At 44.5% G+C, this 24,281-nt stretch overlaps 1 protein-coding gene across 1 annotated transcript in view; it reads left to right on the forward strand.

Moving 5' to 3' along the window:
* ELL (elongation factor for RNA polymerase II) overlaps positions 1–24,281 on the forward strand; it is a 181,282-nt gene that overhangs the window by 58,678 nt on the left and 98,323 nt on the right. The window contains exons 2-4 of the mRNA XM_078670140.1: positions 1,882–1,929; positions 20,282–20,403; positions 21,503–21,666. Of these exons, the coding sequence (XP_078526266.1) occupies positions 1,882–1,929; positions 20,282–20,403; positions 21,503–21,666 (334 nt within the window). The remainder of the gene's footprint in view (positions 1–1,881; positions 1,930–20,281; positions 20,404–21,502; positions 21,667–24,281) is intronic.

Here is a 24,281-nt window from a genome sequence, read left to right on the forward strand (position 1 = left end):
TTAGTGCTATTTATATACAGAGTGTAACCTCATCAGATGCATGGTGCACCAAGATCAGAAGTGTAGTAACATTAATGTAGAAGGGTCGCCTTTAGTTTGTGTCCTGTCAGGCCAGAAACAGTTTTCTTTCACGTGCCTGTAGTATGGTGTTCATGAGATGCTGTTTCAAACTACCATTGGATAGTGGGTGCACGTAAATGTGGCTAGTCGGGATATGGCACTCAGTACATGTTTTATATTTTTCTGGGAGCCATTTTTAGGTCTCCCCACCAGGCAGCACAAGCTGTATGTTGTGAAAAGCTCTATTGCCCACTTACAGTGCTCTTAAAGTCTGTCCAATGTTTGGCTTAATTGTCCCTATTAGCTTGCTTTTTGTCAGCTTATGTATGGGCTTTACGTCCTCATCTTGTTTGTATCCCCCCTAGCATGGACACATTTCTTGTGTCTTTCACTGCTCACTTTTGAAGCACTGTTTTTTCCCCCTTTTGGTTAATCACTCCATGAAAGCGCATCAGTCTTGCTCGTGAACTGCTCTCCCCATTCCCCTTCTGCCATCCTGTGTGGCGGTCTCTCGTTGGCTTGGTCATCTTGTGTTGTTCAGATTTTGGAGTTAATTGAAATAAATGAGCAAAAGCATATTATTTCTACTTTGTGCAGCTCTGTCTTTACTCGGCTACACTGCTCAGTGAAATGTTATTTGTATATTGGTTTTGTTATGGTCCTAGCAATTAGGGAAAATAGCCTCTTCGTGCCAGTCATTAAACGCCATCTAAATTAACCTCTCATACCTACCCTCTCTTCTGCATTTCTGATCAAGTCTTTGCAAAGTCTTCCTCTTTGTGGTCTTGTCGTCGCTTCACCCATTTCCTGCCTTCCCCTCTTCCATACTCCCATTCATCCTGGCAGAAGTACCTAATCCTTCTTTGGACTAGTAATAAACAAAGGAATCGAATTAAAAGTAAGATTCTCCAGTTCTTCCCACTTCAACCCAAACGTGTGTTACTTAGAAAGTCTGTGCTGTCCTGAAATGGATGAAGCCTCTAGTCTAGAGCAATTGTTTTAAACTTGGGATTTGTTCCACCTTGCTTGGGTCTGTGACGCCTACTTAGGGTCCCCAGCTGTTTGTAATACTTAAACAGTATTACGTGATTAATAATAAAAAAAATTACATAAACAATGGAAAAATGTTTTATTTAAATGCCCCGCTAATTTGATCTCAGTGGCAAAAAATGAATTTGCTCTCCTTAGCTGGATTTCATGAAGCAGTTCAAATAAAGCAAAGCGAATCTATGATGGATGACGTAGTGCCTTCATTGAAGCACTAGCTGCACGGACCAAGAGCGCATGCATTAGGAACAAAACAAGACAGTGAGACATTACTGCAACTTTTATAAATAAAAATACATTTTTAAAAGCTTCCTCCTTATCTTAAAAATTAGATTTTTTGTTTGTAAATTAAATATTTCATAATTTGTTTCTGTATTTTTGTGCATTGTTTTTAGATTTAATTTATAGAGTGTGCTTAGGTTGTAGTCCCTGGCTACCGGGACTGGTTAAGTCTGAGTCCACAGAGGTCAAAAAGGAAAAGACTGGGCATTGGTTAAACAGGTATGAAGATCCTAACGGAAAAGTGGCAAGCAGAGAGTGGAAAACACGCTATTAGAAGAGATGGGAATGTGATAGTTAACCTCTTCTAGAATTTGCTTATCCTGTCCTTGTATTCTTTCTTGCTTTATTAAACATTCCTCCCAACAGAGGCAGTGACTTTATGCTTCCACGCTGTCTTAATCAAAAATGTTTTTAAATGTCTAATTGAATCTTGTTTTTTGAATATTAATTTAAAACTGTGTTAACATGTGCTTATTTTTTTTTCTGTTTTAGGCTCCGCTTGTTCCAAAGCCATCGATCCGTTTTCAAGGCACACAAGGGGTAAGGTATTTTTCTTTTTAACCAGAAAGGGTACAAATGCCTTTTGTCTGCCTTTCGGTCATTGAGACTGAACGTCTGTATGCTAGTGCTGTTAACATTTAGAATATTCTTGAATTGCCCGTTTTTTGTTTCTTTTCAACACTTTTAAGTCTAAGGTATATGCGCACTACAATTGTGGAACTCTTCACTGTGAAAATGCGGAATATGGGGCATTTTCTGTGTGAGTAAATCTGCTCCTGCAGAAGGTTTGTGTGCATTTAAAAGTTAGTCATAAGCAAAAAGTGCTGTTAGCAAAATCGGATTTGAATGAAGAGACCCCCTTAGAATTGTTGGAGGTGCAGCAGTGAGTGGCCTGTCCTAGGTAATATGGCTACTGTAAATATCGATTGTTTCATACTTACATTAAAAGATGTTTTGAGCTATATGGAACCTCTGTGAAAGACATCTCTCCACAATACTTAATGACCGCAGGCTCTAATATATTATACAGCTAATTAGAGGTCCTCTTTACTGAATACTTGTAACTGAAATATCCTGGACCTTGTATAAGTTGAAGGGAGCCGTGCAAGAGAATGTTTGTAATTGGCAGTGCATTTTGTATACAAAACCTCTTACCAGACCATCTAATTTGTCAACTGGATATAACTCTACTAATAATTTCCAAAAATACAGCACAGATATGAAATTTCAGGAGAAACTGGCTTTCATTTGAATTATCTTTTATTATTCAACATAAATTCTTCTTCTTTTTTTCTCATATATATGTCTTTTTTTTTTTAATATTCTCTTTTATAAAAACATTAGTTTACAAATGATTGCAAAAATAAGTGCAAGGAGTACAGAAGACATCAAATACTAACACAATTTCTTCAATTGTTATTTCAATGACCCCCATAAGACAACTATAAAAAACTCAAGTGACATCAAATCATTCAAACTTTCTCACCATTCATTCTTCGCAAACATACACACTTTCATACTGTGCAAATAAGTTCATAAAGAGCACAAACATCTGAGAAACAAAACGTATTACAGCAGTGTGGTTTGATCGATATTTTCACAGGACATCAGTTCATTATTTCATTTTGTAATTAATCTTTTGTTCTTGTCATCATCCTTAGATGGAGTTCTCAGATGTATGTAATTGGCAGTGCAAACATTACTGCTAAAGCACAAAATGGAATATTCCACTCTGAAACAACACACAATTGGCCCTTCTTCAATGCAGTGACTCTTTATAAGTGTTTTTTATAATAAGTTTGCAATGGAACACTAATGTGAACTGTCTTCTACCGAATTACTTCAACTTAGAAATAATGAAGCACTATAATGAAAGTCGGGACATTATTGGGTCTGGTTTTTAGTTTGTGGGCTTTCACTTTTTGCATGACTGGTCTTCTTTCTGAGATATTCATCAACAAGCTGGTTGCTATAGTAATGATCCGAAGGCCTGTAAAATGATAGCGGCCTACCAGTTTGCTATTTTTAAATATTATATCCTGGATGGAAAATTGGAGAGTGCACATATGTTTCATAACTTTGTGAGTCTTTTTTAACCTAATGGGAATCTGATTTTCCTGTTAGTTGATTTTTTAACGACTGCTAATAACTTAAGGAAAACATTTGTATACTAAAGAGGTCTGATAAAATCTCTAGAACAGCACGTTGAGCCTTGGAGAGCAATGTCTCCACATAATCTCTCAATCTAAAACGAAGCATTGAAGTTAATCATGAACTTTACATATCTGTGCTTCTGTTGTACGGTAGAAGGCTGGTTAGATATCGGGTAACTGCCAGTAGTCACTACAGAGGGCTGTGGCAAGTGTGTTACAGTTGTGGTGATTTTAAATCTGTGTCTCTTTGTTTTTTTTCTCCAATCTTTGATAAATGGTTTTTCAGGTGAATCCCTATGTGGATATCAGCCAGGAACACATTTGTAATAAAAAGCGTATCCAAGGCTAAAGGAATAAACACCTTGATTTGAAGGGCAGTCCCCAACTCTAATTTTCCAGAGACTCCATAATTGGTATTGTATTAAAATTCTTAAACATCAGTATATCTCTACCCATGTGCATTATCCTCAAAGCCATTTAGATTGAGAACATCCATCAGATGTGTCTCCTCCAGCAGTCCGATCTGTGTACCCTGCCGCCGGAGATAGGTCTGGACCCTATACCTCTTAACAAAGGAGCTGAGCCCCCTCACTTTCCATGTCACCACCTTAAAGCGGGCAGCCATAATCACATATGCTCAACTACCCCTCGCCCCCATTCTTCACCCACCCACCACACCGTTGCTGCTGCTGCAAACAAAACTAATCCCAAACATCATAATCTTCCCACTCAGTAAACACAGTCTAACAACACATAGTCCCATTGAACCCCACCCGATAGAACCTCGCAATCCACTATAAGCTCAGTCACCTCCGACCCTCTCAATCTGCTGTCAAGTCTCAAAATCAGCAATATCATCGGGGAGAAGCTGCACCCAGTGTCTCAACCGCAGTCGCTGACTCTGGTTACAACCCAGCCCCATGCAACCACTCTCGTCACTTTACTTTTTCTCATGCTCTCTCACAAATCATACATAGCACCGCGTGCCACCAGACACTTCTAATCCTGAAGACTCTCCACTAACCAAACTAACAGAAAAAACTCTCAATACCAGCCACAGGAGGAAAAAAAAGGTGGGGCGTGGCCCCATCTGTGATATGCAGCACAGGCCACTTGGTCATTCAGTCATATACTTGGCTACCAGAATCTGGAGCCAGAGTGTGCCATCTACCACAATGAGGCCCAAGCATCTCACATGTTTCCATGAAGGCCTCCGAGAGTCGCCCACAGGGGGGAGACCGTAACTCTTGTGAACAACACCTATATCCAGCAGTCAGGAAAGCCAGGCATCAAATCAGTTCTTCCCCATCTCCGAGGTTTCTTGAACCACATCCCCGGTACTGTTGTCTGAATTGGGGACCGTCACTGCCTCTACCAAGGCTTTCGCCGTCTCCCTCTGTGACCTTCGTTGCTCCAAGTAGGACTACCACCAGAGAAGAGGATGTAGAAGATTCACCATCTTGTCGCTTTCTCCTAGTTGCCGCCCGCTAGTAGTGGGAGCTCCCCACCCGTTGTCCGGAACCACAGGGCGGGGTAGTCGCTGGAATCCAACCATCGCCACAGACCTCCAGCCAATCCCACACCACTTCAGGGGTGGTAAAGAAGTGTGACCGGAATGCATGAATCACCTTTCATTTTTCTGGGTATATGAGCATATATTGCAGTCCCATAGCTCTCAATTTTTGCTTAAGCCACAGCTGCTGAACTTGTCTTGAATAATTTGGGAAAATCTGGATCACATGGTTCTCGAACTGTGGGTCTCCTGTCTGTCTGACAGCCTGTAGTATAGGTTCTCTGTAATTAAGTATTTCCTCTATCGTAGTGCAGGGGTACCCCAGCAGGCGGTCTCTGCAGCAGGGTGTGATGAGCCCTTTCCACCACAAAGACCGACTATAACTGGGCCAAAGGAATAGTCTTTAAAAAAGAAAATCCCATTCTTCAGGGAAATGTTCTGGGATCCAACCCTCTACGTCCTCTGGGAAACCCACAAAGCACAGATTACAGCGGCGGGACTGGCCCTCTGCGTTCTCTGCCATAAGTTCCAGTGTGTCTGTTTTGGTTGACAGAGCTCTAAATTCAGCACGAAGGGTGGCCACCTCCTACTTAAGTTGGGAGACTTCACTCTCTGTGGTTAAGGATCGCTCCTCCACCTTGCGGGGGATCTGCTCTCAGCAGGCTAAGAAGACCGTCTCTATCTTTGGTTGGATTGCCGCACTCGAGGACTTGATGGTGGCAAGTCTTTGGGCTCCTGTTGGGCCTTGGGGTCCCATGGGGATTTCACTAGGTCCCGCAATGGGGGGGGGGGAAGAGGGGGGATTGGTTATTACACTGGACCTTGGGACTGTGTTCGATCCTCTCTCGTGTTAGGCTCTGAAGGGCTCTCAATCTCCGAGTGCGATCCTCCTCATGTCAGGGAGCAAGTTATAGAGGCAAGAATAATTGCCCAAATTAAAGCTGGGTTCAAGAACCTGCAGAACAGTTGCTGCACCCACGTCGTCACAACACCTCAGTTGTACAGGGTTATAGCCATCGGCCCGCCAGCTGATCCCCCAGCATCTTGATTATTTCCCTTAGGCAGCCTCCTTTCCTAGATTCAGCCTTCTAACCCACAGGGCCCAAGTCCTCAGTGCGAGTGAGGGGCGCATCGCAGCCTATACAGTGTCAAAGGGTGACAGCGTCTCCCAGTATGAAGACCATGCTGTCTCACCCTAGCACCACACCCCTGCAGGTAGGTCCTGCAGTATTCATTAGGCTGCCATTCCTCAGGGCTGGGGCGCATTGTCCCACCCGCTAGAGGCTGTAATACAGAGGACCACATATAAGCGACATAGGCTCCCCACCACCATCAGCAACCAGCTGCACCCCCAGTGCAACAACGGCTCACAGTAGTGCTCACCTGCTGTAGCTGTTACTGGCCGCTTAAAACACAGGCCCGGTTCATTCATGTCGCTGTGGCCTCCCCAGCCCCGCCGCTGGGTATAAGCCGTTTGCGACTCCTGATACAAAGACTGTGCAGCCACGCGGCAGAGCAGCCGCAGTCCTAACCATGGGGGCTTGCTCGGCCTCACCATGAACCCCCGGCAGCGCAAAGCCCTTGTGTTCCCTGCTGGAGAGTGAGAGACCTTCAACCTCCCAGGCAGTAGCAGATCAAGGCACCGCTCCACCAACATTTCGACTGATATGTTCATTGGTGCCAGCAGCTGTCATCCAAATCATCGGGCCACAGTCGCCCCTCAGCAGCATTCAAATGACCTAGGATCTGCCCGAGCACCCATTGTTGCACCACACTGCCCCAGGTACCGACCAGTTGCAGCTCCCGAAATGGAAACTGCGCAATTGCCTCAGGCGTCTCCGACACCAACTGTCCGCTCCCGGTCTCTCAGAGATAGTCTCGCCACAGGCTCATCAGTGATGGCAAGCAACCTCATGCCACTTTCCGTGCCCACCTCCTCTGTGCGAGGTAGCCACGCTCCCCAGCCTGGGGACAGCACAACTAACCTAGCCTGAGGCACTGGCGTCCAAACTCCTCAGCAGACTGTCACGTTGGTAAATTACTACCCCAGCCGATCCCAGTCATAAGCTGTGCTCCAGAAATGGGCTGCACCAGCCCCGAGGGCTCTCTGGCTCACCTCCGGTTGCTGTGTGCAAGGTAGTTTTCCTGCAGTGTTCCCTCTCCCTCACCAGCCCCGAGGGGTACTGCATCAGCGCGGCAGCACAGTTCCAAACCCTGACCTCTCCACCAAGCCCCAGGCCAGCGAATATGCGGGAAATGACAGGCACCTCCTGCGGGTGCACACTACGTCCTCACTCCTCCACTCCACAAGGCAGCTACGTTCCCCACCCGAGGCACCGTATCGGTATTGCGTCTCCCCGCATGCTCATCTCCACAGCAAATCGAGCCCTCCAAAGACCACGGGAGCCGGTTCCTTGTTGCTCAAGTCGCCTGTGTCTAGAGTACCCTCAGTTTCTAGGGCACTGCATGTTGTCCCCGCCACTAATCTCCATTGGGCCGCATCCCGGACTCCAATACTAATTCCGGGCACCCCTGCCGTCCTCTACCATAAACATAAACTCCTCCATGGCCCCCACTGCAAAGGTGATTCAGTGAGTAGGCTTACTCACCAGGCAGCAGGAAGCACGAATAATGGAGTATTCTCACGGGGCGGAGCTCGAGAAGCTACGCCCTGGCGGCCATGTCTCCCGGCCATGCACCCTCATCCTTCGTGTTAACTGGGTTTAAACAATGTTTCATGGGCAGTGACAGAGCCAAAACTCAAGGTGTCGATTATCCTGCAGTAGAACATGCCATGTTTTAGGTTGTTTGGCAGTGGCATCTAGATTTCCAGACTTAGTTAATGACATTACATATGTTTGCTTATGATCAGTGTTCTTTAAAGTCTCTTGCTGAGGTGCTGAAATATAGAAATAAATAGTTAACAATAGTAAGTATTTTTTGCTAACAAGAAAAGCCACCTAAAGGTACTCATTCTAAACCTGACCTACGATAATGTATTGTGAACTTATTTAATATTTTGTACTTTATTATGAATGGAATTGTACAAAGTACCTTATCCACATTGTTTAACAGTTTGGTTCCTGTAAAGCATTGCACGCTTCAAACTAATGTTTGGCAGCTGTTTGTCTGTGGCATCTACTCACATATATGACTTTGTTGGCCTACCTTTGCCGGAGTTTGGACGTCTGTGTGGAGTTTTGCTCGTGAGGGGCCCGGGGGCTGTTTGTGTCTCGCAGCGACTGCTCGCCGCACGCGCTTTGCAGGTGCCGCTTCGCTGACTGACTGCCAACAGGAGGAGACCGGAGGAGCTGTTGACTGTGGGGCTAGGCAGGTAGAGCAACGCTGCAGGTACTCGCTCTCCCAGGAGTCCCTGCTCGACCTGCTACACCTGGTCAGCGCTCCCTGCCCGCCACGCCCACAGCACACCGAGGACCTAAAGCACCGCCCTTCTCTTTGATCAGCGGGACATTTCGCCTACCTTTGCTGGAGTTTGGACGTCTGTGTGGAGTTTTGCTCGTGAGGGGCCCGGGGGCTGTTTGTGTCTCGCAGCGACTGCTCGCTCACTGACTGACTGCCAACAGGAGGAGACCTGAGGAGCTGTTGACTGTGGGGCTAGGCAGGTAGAGCAACGCTGCAGGGACTCGCTCTCCCAGGAGTCCCTGCTCAACCTGCTACACCTGGTCAGCGCTCCCTGCCCGCCACACCATGTCACCCTCCCTATTTTATTAAGCTCACTCTACTGCAGCTCGGGAGCGCCCGGGGCTAAGCCCGGGCAAAGGGCGGGCCCTCTGAGCCCCTCAGAGACCGAAGGAGACTGGGCTGGGCCCCCCCTCTTTGAAGTTAATTTTGTCTGCTAGACACTTAGTATGATGTTGTTGTAAGTTAGTATATACCCAATTGGAGTGTCTATAAAGTTTGTTACCTGAACCATTTTCTGGGTGGGTTGCACCTGTTTGGTTAGTATTGGACTTATAATTGCGAGGTGATGTCGTCCCCTATTAAGGCCAAGCAATCACCACCAGTGGGAACCAATCAACGAACGCTTGATAGCTATTTTAAAGCAGCCCCAGGAATAGATAAGGAAATCGCTCTTACAGAGCGACGGGCTGAGAGGCGTCGCTCCATTGACTTTATTAAGAACAAGCGATCATCCTTAGGCTCGCTCCAATTAGCGATTTCACCAATCCACAGTACCCCCTCTGTAAATGTGGTTTGCGAGGTATCCTTTAATGATAGTGTACCGTTACTTCTGCAGGAGAGAACCCCCCCAGTAGTCGCAATTAGTGATCTGATTGCAAATGAGTCGGCTTTGCAGTGTAATACAACACCGGAGCTTGAAGTCTTGCTTGACACTCTGCTATCTCGAGTTAACCCAGACCATAATCCAAAGGAAAGTATTAAAACCACAAGAGCTCAAGGCCCACCGCCTAAAAGAAGAAGAAAGAGAGGGAACTCCTTACGGAAAAACAAGAACTCTAATAACAACGAGTCTGGGCTGAGTAAAAGTTCTACACTAAATGCACTCAGATCCCCCATAGCGGTTAACCCTACACTCACTCCAGCTAATGATCAATCTAGTGTCCAGCTAATGGGCAGTATAGAATCATTAATGAAATCACTCACACTGCCATTAGCAGAGAGACTAAAAGGCTTAACCCATCAATTGGAGAAATTAGAACGGACTGTTGGGGAAATGGCAATTAAGGATTTAGTCAAATTAACACCAGTGTCCCTAACCCCTGTGTTGTCCCCATTAATTACCGTCACAGATGGATCAAAAAACACCAATTTGCCTAAACCGAAACCCCGAAAATTAATGCCCCTTAACATAGCAGGGTTAAACAGTAAAAACAAGGAAAAGGAGGCACATGAGTGTGTAAAATTGAATCCTGTAGGAAATGTTCCTAAACCCACTGTCCAGGATAAAACTGCTAGGGCACTTCCACCTAAGAGGCTTAGAGTAGAACTGCCTCCGGAAGCAGTCCCGTATGTAGTGGTTCTCACAGGAGTGCCAGCCCTAGAAGAGGGTAGTGGAGAAGATCAGCATCAGCTGAAAAATAAGGTCATATATTGGCTGAGTCAGAATTGTCCACTACCACCAAATATAAATGGGGTAATTCTTAATGTTAGGCGTCTTCCATGGTTGGGGCAAAGACCTAAGGCAGCCAAATTTAATAATACAGAATGGCGCCGGTATATAAGCAAATTTAATATAATTTGCTTACAAGAAACCTGGGCAGTTGACAATGCTTCCCTACACATCCAAGGGTATAAGTGTTTCTTTGTTCCTGCAAAGAAATCTAGTTCAGGTAGAGCTATGGGAGGGCTATCACTATATGTAGACCTGAACCTCCTCGGCACGTGGTCGACCGTAAACTGTAACTCACAAAACATTCAAGAGGTACGGTTTAATGGTAAAGGATTAAAATTGACCATGTTTATAACAATGGAGCGGGTGGAGGCTGTAATGCACTGATAAGAGAACTGGAGTGCTGATTGTGCCAGGATTCTGTTGGTGAAATGGGGAGCTTGGGCCAAAATATTTTGGTCATGGGGGACCTGAACTGTCACCTCTGTTCAGCTCTTTTCCCATTAGATGAGGGTTGGTCGCGCTGCCCAGAGGATAACGGGGCTCATTTTGAGCATTCTGCGGATGGTCATGCACTAACAAAATGTTTGCATAACCAACCATGGACATGGCGCATATACCGCAGGATGGTACTTTGCCACCAACCTTCAAGGGCAGGAGATGTTCCTCATATATCGATTATATCATTGTCTCAAGGGTCTTCAAAAACAGAATCTGTAAAGTTGGGATTGATTGGAACCCGTTCAGTGACCATAACCCTCTGGTGCTAGATGTTTTTTATCGGGCCCGTCCCAGAGGGAAAAGGCCTGATTTGATAACTGAAAGGGTCACGGACCAAGGTAGACGCCTCAGGTGGTCCAAAATTAACAGAGAACTGTTCTACAGATCACTGATGGAAAAGGGGAAATTAGCTTTTGAGAAATGCTTAAATATAACAACAGAAGGGCGGCAGCTACTAACAGCATTCAAACAGATTGCTGGTTTAGTAGATGGCCTGTTAAGGACTAGTGCCCCGGCAAAAAGAAGTTCTAGTCAGCCGCGGTGGTTCGACCGAGACTGCTCTAAGGCCTTGAGGGAGCTAAAAAATAGTATCAAAGCGAAGCCAATAGATGTTTTACGAGTTGCACTTTGTAGGAAAAAATATGAGAGAGAGCTGAGTAGGAGGAAACTTGCGCTTCAAGCAGAAGGATGGGCAGATTTAATGGAGGCTGGGGAAAAGAGGGACATGACAGAATTTTGGAGGATTATTAATAGACCCACTTTCCAGGATGACAAAGCACCTGAAATAGGAACAAATATCACGCCTGACATGTGGATCACTCACTATAGGGGTCTATATAATCATGCAAGGGGAACCTCTAATGAACATGGGAATGATGACCAGGGACAGCCAGTAGTTTTCTCATTGAAGGAGATTACGGTGTGGGAATTGAGGGCTTGTCTAAAAACAAAGCCCCTGGCCCTGACGGCATCCCGCCAGATTTGTTCTTAAGCTCTGTGGATTTATGGGCCCCTTTAATGACAAGAGTTATAAACACAGCAATTTGCTGGGGCTTGCCGCCCTCCTGGTCAACAGCTATCATTGTCCCTATTTTTAAAAAGGGTAGCAGGGATGATCCCCCGATGTTATTGCCCGATCTCCCTGATTGATGTATCTGCCAAAATATTAGGGAGGGGGATATTAAATCGGCTGTTGGAATGGACAGAGGCAAATAATACAATCTCAGATACCCAGTACGGCTTTAAGATGGGCCGGTCTACGAGTGACCAATGCTTGAACCTGTACATGTTGGCAGCCAAATACACGAAGGCCAGCAATGAATCAATTTATATGGGGTTCATGGACCTGGCAGCTGCTTTTGACCATGTAAATAGGGATAAGCTCTGGGATATGATGACCAGAATGGGGATAGAGATTGGCCTAATTAAGATCCTAAGAGACTTGCACAGCAGTACCTCAGCGCATGTTAGGTATAACATGGAGGGCGGATGTACTGATTCCTTCCCTTGCAAAAGTGGGGTACGCCAAGGTTGCATTTTGGCGCCTTTTCTGTTCTCCCTCTACATAAATAACTTGGAGCAGCAACTCCTACAGTTGAGAACTGATTGCCCACGAGTAGGGACGTGTCATGTACCTGTGTTACTTTACGCAGATGACGCGGTCCTCATCGGGCGCACACCAAGGAGTCTACAGATTTTAATTGATGGTTTTGTAAATTTTATGGGCTCATTAGACCTGTCTGTTAATCTGAGTAAATCCTATGTTTTAGCTGTCGGCAACAAACCCTGCAAAAAATGTGCCTTCATGATAGGGAGCCATAAGATAGAGAAAGTTAAATCATTCTCGTATCTGGGCTTACTATTTGACGGCGCATTGAAATGTAATTGTTTGGTGGAGGAACGCTGTAGGAAGATGAATGTCACCAACGGGGCAATTGCAGGATATGGTCGAAGGTTGGGTAGATGGTGCCCTGAACAGGTTTTGAACTTGTATAACTCAATGTGTTGTTCTAAGGTTATTTATGGTGCAGAGGTGTGGGGCTTTGTGAATATTTGTCAACTCCAGAGGGAAGAGAATAAATATTTACGCTCTGTCCTGAAAGCCCCACAGAGCCTAGCTGCAGCAATCACTCACAGGGAGTTAGGGATACCTTATCTTGAAGACCTGGTGAAGGTTAGGCCTATTTTAGCTTGGCTAAAAATCTGGGTAAACCCTGAGGCAACTTTAAGTAGGGAAATTATGAATGATTGCCTGGGTAGAGATAAATGGATGCAAATCCCGTGGCTTAGTTATGTCAAGACTGCACTGGAAACCTTGGGCCTTGGAAATCTATTCTCTGATCCAGTAGCAATCACTCCACAGCATAAAATGATTGTAAAAAAGCGTTTCTGGCCCATAGGGCTACACAGAGAATAGAGCAAGAAAGGACCAAAACCACAGTGTGTGCCTATAACCTCGTAAAGATCACGGAAGGAATGGAACCCTACCTATACCTGATATATAATGCGCAGGACAGGTTTTTAATGACCCGTTTTAGGCTCAATCTTTTAGCATATTTATTGGCAACACCATTAGGGTACTCGTCTACAATTGAGCAGAAGGGAACCTGCGGCTGCGAAAATAGGTCTCCGCAGGATTACCTTCATTTTGTATTGTTATGTTCTTTTTATTCTGAGCCCAGGCGTAGATTCTTGGTTGACATTTTAAAACATGCCAACATTAAAAGTGCTCAAGAAGCTTTGATTTTTCTACAGCAAGCGACTGATCCCCTTACATTGTGCTGCATTATTAATTTTATTAAAGTAGCGGTACGCCTAAGAGCAACTAGAGGGGGGGGATTGTGAGATATTAGAGATAGGTTTTAAAGATCAGTTATGTCCTTTCCTTATATATTGTGTGACTTGTTTGTATTAATATTGGGATTCTTGTATATTAAATTGTTTTTTTAAAAAGATAAGGGAAATTAGGGGGGGAAACACATATTGTATGTTTGTACTTTTATGGTGATTTTTAATCATCGAATAAAGAATCCTGACTGACTGACTTTGTTAGCCACTTAAAGGTTGGGAGCCAGTGAATGTCAACATAAAAAAAATACCCTCCAACGTGCCTCTTTAATATCTTGTAATTGTTGCAGTGTATTTCCCCGTGTCCTACTTACAGCTTCATATAAATGCCACACTATATTTTCCTAACCCATGATTTTAAAACTTACGGAATCCTACCTGATGCAGTTACCTGTATCAAAGCCTGAGAAATACATAATTTCTTTCATAGGATGGAGTAACAAAGAGTTTAGAGTATTGAGGTTAGTCAGCCGTCAGACAACTTTTAGCATAAGACCATAATGACTGAATAACCCATGCTGTGGTTGTCTTGTCGTAAGCTAAAGAGGCGTTCTCCTAGGTTATTTTCTATTGCAGAAAAAATATTTAGGGTTAAGACAGTCTGTGTTGAACAATTTCCTTATTGAAGGCCAGTGGTGAAGTGAAAACTAGATCAATGTTAATGTTAATGTTATTTTGGAATTTATAAAGCGCAAGCTATCGCTCCGAAAGGAGCATCCTGGCGCTATAGAGAGGGGGAGGTCAACAGAAGTGAGATCTATATGGCAGCGAGTACATAAGCATCTGACAGATTAAAAAGCCAGGTTTTAAGTTGGTTGCAAAAAGGCGTTTCCTGATCAAGTAGCCTTAGCTCCTTTGGCATCCCATTCCATGCCCTAGAGGCCAAGACACTGAGTGTTTTTCCCCCTTTAGTTTTGAGGTGAAAGGCGGGGATATTGGCTAAATTACAGCTTGCTGATCTCAGAACTCTTGTGGGACAATAGTGGGAGTATCTTTTAATAAGATATTTGGGGCCAATGTTGTTTAAAGCTCTAAAGGAGGTCAACAAAATTTTGAGGAGAATCCTTTTATGTAGGTGGAGCCAATGAAGTTTCCGAAGCGCCACAGAGGCAGATGATTTTCTGGGGAGTTTCAATACCAGGCGAACCGCTGCATGTTGGACACTTTGTAATTTTTTTAATGTCTTTTTTTTACTCCTGCCATAAGACCATTACAATAGTCGAGGCGGGAGAGTATAAGGGCCACCGCCACGGATTTTCTTACAGCAATGGGGAGAAAGTCAAAGAATTGTTTCAATGATTTGATGATATTAAAAAAACTACCGGCCAAACTCCTTAATTGGTGGTCAAAAGATAATGACGCATTAAAAAGGATGCCCAAATTCCTGGCCGTTTCTACTGAACTCGGAGGTGAAGTGGCTCCCTCTGGCCACCAATCATTGGGACTATAGTTAACATTTTTCCCAATGGGCAGTATTTCTGTTTTCCCGGAATTGCATTTTAAACAGTTATCATTCATCCATTGAAAAACGTCCGCAAGACCATTTCGAAAATGTTGTTCAGCCGAACAGGAATCTTTATCCAGGGATACAATCAATTGTGTATCATCAGCATATGATGTTACAATTATCCCATGGGATTCAATTAAATAAATGAGGGGCACCATATAAATGTTGAAGAGTAATGGGCTCAAAATAGAGCCCTGGGGGACTCCTGAGGTGACACTCTTCTCCTTTGAGTGGAAAGGTCCTAAGGCGATGGTCTGAGTTCTTTCTGATAGGAAAGAAATAGATCAACTGTTTGGAGAGCTTGCATTGAACAACACTCTATTTGTTACAGAGTTCATTTTGCCAAATGGAATGCCTACTGAACGGGATCTATTTCACATAGTGGAATTATATTGCATAGATTAACTATAAAGCAGTGAGCTACTTGGTATGGGGGCTACTTCTCAATCCAAATAACTGACTAACATATCCATCACTCAAATAACTTTTATATTTTCGCTACACTAATTCACCACTTAATTCTTTATGGGTTCCGGAGTAGCGTGCTACTCGCCGAAAAAGTGCTTTGACGCCTCATCAGGTGTTGTAAGTGCTATATAAATGGACCCTTTAGAAGACCAGTCTGATGAGGTAATGGACTGGTATAAAGAATTGGATAAGGCCAGTGGATTGGCTACTTCTCCAAATCCTGACATTCTTTCTCCTACTGTGGCTACAGAGAAAGGAGCGTCTTATGCTGTGGTGGTGCGAAGGGCAGCTGAGGTCCTTGGCCTTCAGCTTCTTTAAGTGGGAGTCAAGACTAACATCTTAACAGAAGAGCTAAAGCCAGGTGTTTCCTCCTTGGATCCTTTACTCCATTTAATCAAGCCCTCCCAGAAAGAGCTTGGTAGTCCAAGGCTTGTTCCCTACTGCTCTCCCAGATAGGAATCCAAGAGGGTGGCTCGTTAAGGCATGACATGTTTTTTCTACGGCCAGCCTTGCATTGCGGTTGGAGAATACTGCATGCTTAATGGACCATTATTCCCCGAACTGGCAAAGGGTTGTGCAAGTGCTGCCACAGGTCCCGGAAAAAGGCCATGCCGTCCTTTCTCAAGCAATATCAGATGGGAGAGATGCAGCAAAGTTTGCCATTCGCTGTGGTCTTGACACAACTGACTCGCTGGGCAGAGTGATTTAATAGACTGCCTGTCAGATGGCACGCCTGGCTGAGAACATCTGGCTATTCGGGGGATGTCTAAGCCTCGCTCTGGACATGCCCTTTGATTGCATCCATCTCTTCGGAGATGAGGCAGATACCGTGCTGGAGCGCTTTAAGAATTCACAAGCTTCTGCCAAGACCTTGGATCGCTCAGTGGCCACACGTCCCCATCCTCTAAACATTCCTAGTCTCTCCCTTTCAGACCATGAGCGTCCAGTTGGTGACTGGATCAGACATAACCTCCACCACTGACTGACCATTACATCGGACAGGTGGGTCTTCCAGATAGTCTGAGTGGCTAACCCCCCATACCTTTAGAGTCACTCCTACCTCCATGCGTCCATCCTTGACCGACTGACTGAGGGTCATTTGATTTTTCCTTCGGGTGGCCATGAGAGTCATAGAGAGGGTTCCGGAGCTAGAAGTAGGCTGTGGTTGCTATTCCCCTACTTTATGGTCCAGAAAAAGACAAGGGCCTTCAACCTAGCCTAGACCTACGAGCCCTCAACTACTTCCTAAACAAGGAAAAATTCAACATGCTCATTCGAGCTCGGGTCCTGCCTGCCCTGGACACCGGATGGTAGAGCTGGACTTGTAGGACTCCTATTCCCACATTACCATCCTGCCTGCCCATTGGCACTACCTGCTGTTTACTGTAGGCCACAAGCTTTTTCAGTACACTGTGCTCCCTTTTGCCCTTAGCAGCCCCCCTCGGGTGTTCACCAAGGTCATGACAGTGGTCACAGTTCAGGGGTACCAGTCTTTCCTATTTCGACAACTGGCTGTTGAAGACGAGCTCTCCCCACCTCCAGACTACAGTGAAGCATCTGCTTCCGCTGGGGTTTGCTATCGACGTGCCAAAGTCATACCTGACTCCCTCTCAGGCGCTCCCATTCATCTGAGCTGTTCTGGATACTGTCCAGTTTCCAGCGTATCCTCCCTAATGGCTAGTTCAGGATATTCAGGCTTAGATTCCGATATTTCAGCTTCTATCCTGCATTTCTGTGAGAATGACTCCGAGGCTGCTGGGCCTCATGGCCTCCTGCTAGTGACACATGCCAGATGGCATATGTGTACTCTGCAGTGGGACCTGAAGTTCCAGTGGGCGCAGCATCAGGGGAATCTCTCTGACATAGTCCACATCTTGGAGGGAACGGCAATAGACCTGAAGTGGTGGCTAACAAACCGCGATTGGGTCAGTGGCAGACCCCTCTCCCTTCCGCAACTAGATCTCATGGTAGTGACAGATGCTTTACTTCTGGAAAGGCGCAGCCATCTTTGAGAGGTGTAGACCAGATGACTCTAGCCTGCGGCCAAATTTTGGCCCCACATCAACATGCTGGAGATCAGTGTGATCCAATTTGCATTGAAAGCCATCTACCCTGCAACAAAGGAAGGCTGGTGCAAGTGTTCACAGACAACCCCACCGCCATCTGGTACTGCAACAAATTGAGTGGAGTGGGGTTGTGGACTCTTTGTCAAGTGGCCCTGTCCCACTGGAGATGACTGGAACAGCATGGCATATTCCTGGTGGTTCAAAACCTGCATGTTGCCTGAACGCCAGGGCAGACAAACTCAGCCTTCGATGCCCAGCAGATTACGAGTGGTGTCTCTATCCAGAGGTGAGGCAAGGTCTTTCATCAGCGGGGAGAGCCTTTGTTAGATCTGCAGAGAGCGTGCAATGGCAGCAGTTTTGCAAGCTGGAATTTCCAAGGAGGCCCTTGCTCGGAGACTCTTTTCGTCATGAGTGGAGCTTCCGCCCATACCCCTCCTGCCCAGAGTTCTCAAGGGGATCAGGAATGATTGGGCCCAAGTTATCCTTGTGGCTCTGGCTGGGCACGGAGACACTGGTATCTCGAGCTTCTACAGATGAGCATTGATCCTCCGATCAGGCTGTCCCTTCGAGAGGATCTTCTGTTCCAGCAGTCCTCCATCCAAACCTGTCAACCATGCTCCTTCTTGCATGGAGATTGAGCAGCAACAGCTTTCGGTATTGCTCCCCAACTCTTCAATGTTATTCTGGTATCCAGGTGTCCCTCCACTAAGATGGTGTACTCCTGCTGGTGGAACCAATTTGTAATGTATTGTGCAGAAAAGTCTCTGATCTTCTTTCTGCTTTCCTTTCTGATATTCTGCTTTTTTTTGTGCTCTGCTCTGGGCATCTTGAAAAGGGGTATCTTTTGGCTTTGTCTGCCTTTCTGGGGCTTCCAGACCCTCCCTGTTTAAACCACCATTTGTACATAGATTTTTGAAATGCCTTGTACATATGTTCCCTCCTGCCCTTTCATTATGCCTCTGTGGGAGGTTCTCACTTTCCTAATGTGCACTCCTTTTGTCCCTTGCATTATTGCCCCCCTCCAGTTGCACACCATCAAAACAGCCTTCTTAGTGGCAATTGCATCTTATAGGAGGGTGAGCGAGCTGCAGGTTGTATCTTGAGCGCCTCCCTTTCTGGCAATATTCCCTGCAAAAATTGTGTTTTGCACCAGGGCCGCTTTCCTTCCAAAAGTGGTAACTCCATTTCATGTGGGACAATCTGTCACCTTGTCCACTTTCTACGCTCCTCTGCATCCCTCTAAAGGAGAGGAGCGACTCCACCAGTTGGATCCAAAAAGAGCGTTGTCGTTCTACCATGACCACACAAAAGAGTTTGATTATGCGACCAACTGTTTGTGGGGTATGTTGGGGTGAAAAAAGGTTGTACAGTGCAGAAGAGGATCATATCCCAGTGGGTTGTTTTCTGCATCAAAATTAGCTATGCTATGGCCAAGAAGAAGCTTCTTGAAGGCTAAAGGGCTCATGCCACCAGAGCTCAGACTTCTACACTTTTTTGCAAGGTGGAGCATCAGTCCTGGTCATCGGTCTTATATCAACATGGACATCCCTGTACAAAGTTAGCAGACAAGCCGGCAGGGATGGCCATTTTGGCCGCTCAGTCCAGCAGGATTTCCTAGTGTAAATGTGTCCACAGTCCCTCCTCCGGGGTGGCATTGCTTGGCTAGCTATTCAAACGTAAGGAAGCTGTGGCTAGATATCTCTTATCACATGGACAAGCTACTTACCTTCGGTAACGCCTTATCTGGTAGCGACATGATCTAGCTGCAGATTCCTTACCGCCCCATCCATCCTCCCCACGCTGAAGATCAGTTTCTAGGATCCGGGTTGTTCCCTGTCAGGGACATATTTTATTTTAAACACACCAATGTCAGTACTCCTAAATGGTTCTGCTTTTCTGACATAGAAATTCGTGAAAATTAACTGCCGGCAATGCGCTGAGTTGGCGCCTTTATCGGTGTTGTGGACATCACTTTCAACATGGACGGCGGCAATGACGTTACACAGAGCCAACAGATGCCCCTATCAGCGTGCAGGGGTATTCCTCAAAGAAAAAATCTTCTGGATCCAGTCTGACAGCTGGGAATTTCAAAAGTCAGTCATCTATGGCTGGATCATGTCTTTACTAGATAAGGCTTTACCAAATGCATTCTGACTTATGCTGGAGTCTAAAAAGAAGTTTCAGTTTAAGGGAATCATTTAGAGTTATCATCAGGAGTTAAACAAATCTGGGATGGCACATTAAGGTAATTCTTGAAGAGATTAAGTAAATGGGGCCTTTATTTAGCACCAGTTTCAATCTTGAGGAACCCTAATTTTTCTCAAAGAGCTGTGCCTTTCGGCTTGTTTTTTGTGCATGCTTTCTAACACCTCCATGTGAGGAAACATTTTTTATGTTGCTTCAATGCTTCCTTTAAGTGGCAAACTATTTTTTTCACTTTGCTGGAGCGTCAAGGAATACCAACGTTAAAACATTCACATAGACGCAAACTGTGTTTACGTAAAGTATTTGTGAGCATTGTTAAATGTGGGGAAACAAGAGCCAAAAGCTGTAGGTAATTAAGACACTTTTAGATTCATATAATTAGTCCTGGCAGCATTACTAGTGAGACCATTATAAGCGCGCAATTGTAGTTCCGACCTGTATTTGTATTGATTGTGGATCTGGTGCTCCTTTTCAAAGAGTGTATTTGAAATTTAAATGTAAAATTTACCAATGTGTTTCGCTTTACATTTTCTCAAACAGCAAATCACAATACCCCGTTGTGAGAATCCAACAGAATTGCGAACGTTCACTTTTTATCTCTCAAATGTTGGCAGAGAGGGTCCCCAAGGGAGCTTTGACTGTATTCAGCAATACATTTCTAGGTAAGTATTGCATATTCTACGCCTAGTTTACCAAAAATGTCAGTTTTGAAGGAAGTGTTATCTATTGCAGAGTCCCAGGATAGGCTAGTAAGTTTTTCATGTTTATTTGTATTAGTGCAGTCTAGCCTTCAGGCTCGCTGTTAGTGCTGAATATGCAACTCGTAAAGGTTTAAAATGCTTTCAGTTGTCATAAATGAAAAGTCGTTTTTTTCCATTTACTTTGGGAGTAAGCTTTTTTTTTCTAATTTGAAGATGCTTAGTCGCCTCAGTGTATGCTTAATGTAAAGCTGCAAGCTCGACATAAGTCATTCTTGACTAAAGATTCTGCAGTCAGATCGATCTAATTCGCACAGTACTTTATGCCGTGTTTGGTGAACTAACACTTCCTTCGTATGCTGACAACAGTGGACAGGTTAAAAACGTTGCATTATTCTAGTTTCAGAGACTCCATATCTGACAAATTTAATTGAAACCTGCATCGGTTTTTTTAATTGGTCCACTGTTGTTTTCCTACAAAGGAGGAACTTAACTATGACCAATCACAAGAACTGTTGCCACACAATGGGTGCTTTTAATTTTATTACACTATTCTTTGGACTAGCCATTATTTTCTTTACTCGTGGGTTGGTTTGGTGCATATTATTTTTTATTATGCAAGCTAATGACTAAAATACCGTTGTTTCCATATTGCCACTTGTGTTACCAAGTGTTAGTTTATTTTTTTTAAATATTTTAGGCATGTTAGAGCTGTGCCTCTTAAAGGAGTCTCATAGCAAATACTCTCTGGTCGATGTCTATCATGACAATAGTTCTTTTTTTCAAATAATACTTGGAAGAATTTCTGCCCCTGACAGATCTTAGGACAGTATGTTCATAATTTTGTGCCGTCAAGGATGGGATGACTTGTTATAAAAAATATCTTACAGGCAGGATATGTAGTGATCGAATACCACACCTCGAGTTGAAGTATGAAGCGGTCAAATTAATTTGAAACTTTTGCCGAATGTAGCAGAAAACGAATGTGACTTTTTCACATTCCAAGTTTTTTATTTTAGCATCGATGTAGGTTTTAGGTTAACGTTCTTATCGTTTTTCCCAGCAATGGAACTGTTCTGTTGGATTGTCTTGGTAGCATACAAGATAAAATCACAATATGTGCGACTGATGATTCCTACCAGAAAGCGAGGCAAAGCATGGCACAAGCTGAGGAGGAGACACGAAGTCGCAGTGCAATCGTAATCAAACCAGGAGGTAGATATTTGGGTAAGAATCTGTCAGATCTACACAATAGAAGTTTTTCTTTCATGTAAATTCTTCGTTGCATGCAATAGAGCAAATTTCCTTTTATTATGATTAATATTGCACACCCTGGTTAAGTTAATTACCAAAAATGGATCCACTGCTCTATGTGTGTGTATTCCAAGGAGTTTATAATGGGCTCCTGCAAATGTAATAGCTAGTTTTTGTATCCAACTCTTTTGTAAGCGCTTTCAAGGTTTGCAGTTAGTGAAACTGCAGTACGTTAGGTCCCTAACACCATAGAATCTCTAGACCTGGCAAAGACACCCTTTGAATTCTCATCCTATACTTCCAGTGGTATGAGTGTATCCGATGGAGGCACATTCTTTGTCGATCATTCAAGTATCTCTTGCAGCAGTAAATTAGGGCATAGCCTAATATTTCTTTCTTCATTTGTAAATGCTTGCTATAGTTGGTAATAAAATCCCCTTAGGACTGATGCACTTCACCTTTGGATATTATATGCTAATCATATCTTTTAAAATGGTTTTTCAATTACTCCTGTGGATTTACTTACGTAGTGTACTTCAGACCACCCCCCTTACCATCCCTTTTTCCTGGGATTTTATGATGTTTAAGACCAGCTCAAAGTGAAATGGTTACCAAGCAGGTGCTTAACTGTGACTAATTGTGGGTCGGTTGAATAGACAGATAATTAACTATTTTTGTACAAGTTTTGAATATTTTTAGGGTTTTTAGGTCGAGCATTCGAGACCTCTTGTATATACTTTAGTATATACTTATATGTGTTAGTACTTTGTGTGCTCTGGAGATCAGCCCTAGGACTTGTCTGCTCCCACTTAGGGTCTTTTTTTCTGTTCAACTGCCTCTACTTAACCGTCTTGATAGAAAACGACCAGCAGAGGTCAGTAAAATACCAGAATTGCTTTCTGCTGAGGGACGTTCTTTTTAAAAAAATTCTGCAACTGCCTCTTTAACTTTTTTGATAGAAAACGACCAGCAGAGGTCAGTAAAATACCAGAATCACTATAGCATTCTCTAGATTCCAGTCCATAGAAATTGTCTTCCACAAGCACCCATAGACCATATTTTTTTTAAATCTTGTATTTTCAGTGATATAACCACCAAAGGCCCTGCTTTTATATAAAAAACAGAGCTTTGGACTATACCATTTCCATCTGAAAGGCAATATTTCTCTCTATGTGTTCCCATACCTGGCATGTTACGCAGTTTGGTGCTTACTTTCTCTCTTTGTTCAAGAACAGTAGATGTTTCAGCACCCAGGCTAATGTGCTGCATAGCTAAATCCATATAAGGTCTCAAAGGCGAGACCGTTTGCATTGCAAATGCTTGTTTTAATAAATGTTTTATGAAAATGATGGCACACCTAGATGATCCATAATCAAATGGGGTCAAAATATATTTATGTATTCTCAGTAAAACAGACGAAAACACGTATACAAAAAGCCACAAAACCTTTCATTATATATAATCACTCCTTGGCTAAATCTAGGCACAAACGTGCTTATCCATTTAAACTGTGATACGTTCACACCATTGTCCACATTCCCGAGAACTCTGTAGCTATTTTTAGGTCGAGCTAGAATACACATGCTTGCATGCGTCTAGCTCGACAACTATAGCCGTCCGTCTCCTGGGAATCTGAGACAGGGGCCGGGCACGAGCGTCGACTTAACCTCGTGGGCGCGCACGCCCAGCCCCTGCCTCGGATTCACAGCAAGACAGGCTCTCACCCGCGCGCACACACAGCCACATTCACGCATGCGCACACACATATACCCACGCAGGCACACAGACCCACATATACACGCAGCCACACTCACGCATGCGCACACACATTCCCACGCGCACACATTCACCCCCCCAAACACGCAGGGCTTACATACACACACAAACGCACACACACCCTCCCAACCCCACTCACCGGGCACACGCAGGGCTTCCATCACTGGGGGGGGCGGGCACCGTCAATGTTCCCCGACGTCCCCCTCACTGGGTCTGTTATACTCCTCTCGTCCTGTTCCTCCCTGTGTCCAGACTCCGCAGCCCGCTCCGTTGTTTCTCCGTCCCTTCCAGACAGTTCGTACGTGTCACGCCTCTCCTTTCTCCCGCCCGGAAATCCGATTTGCGTGTCAGGCCTCGCTCTCGCTGTTCTAGGCGGCATGTTTAGGGTTTCTTTTGCGTGCCACGCCTCGCTCTGGCTATCCATTGCTGTTCTCAACAAGCATTTGCAATGCATTCGGTTTTGCATTTACTGCGAGTTTAAGGTATTGGCATTGTAAATGACAATGCGTTTTATTTACCAAAACATAAATAAAAGGCATTGTCATTTACAATGCCAATAGCTCAAACTCGCGTAAATGCGAGACCTGTTGCATTGTAAATGCTTGTTTTTTTTTATATATCATCATCATATTTCTGTCCACTCTTTGATGCCAAAGTGGGAATGCGGGTCAGATATGAGCTTTCCATTTTGAGGATTCTCTCTTGCCTGTTCCTAACACAATGGTGATAAATAATTTGTTGTATCGTTTTCATTCCCATTCTTCATATATGCACATAAAAAAGCTTGTTTTGTCCCACCCCCACCAGACGCA

The sequence above is a fragment of the Lissotriton helveticus genome, chromosome 12, assembly GCF_964261635.1.
Source record: "Lissotriton helveticus chromosome 12, aLisHel1.1, whole genome shotgun sequence".
NCBI classification, from domain to species: Eukaryota; Metazoa; Chordata; class Amphibia; order Caudata; family Salamandridae; genus Lissotriton; species Lissotriton helveticus.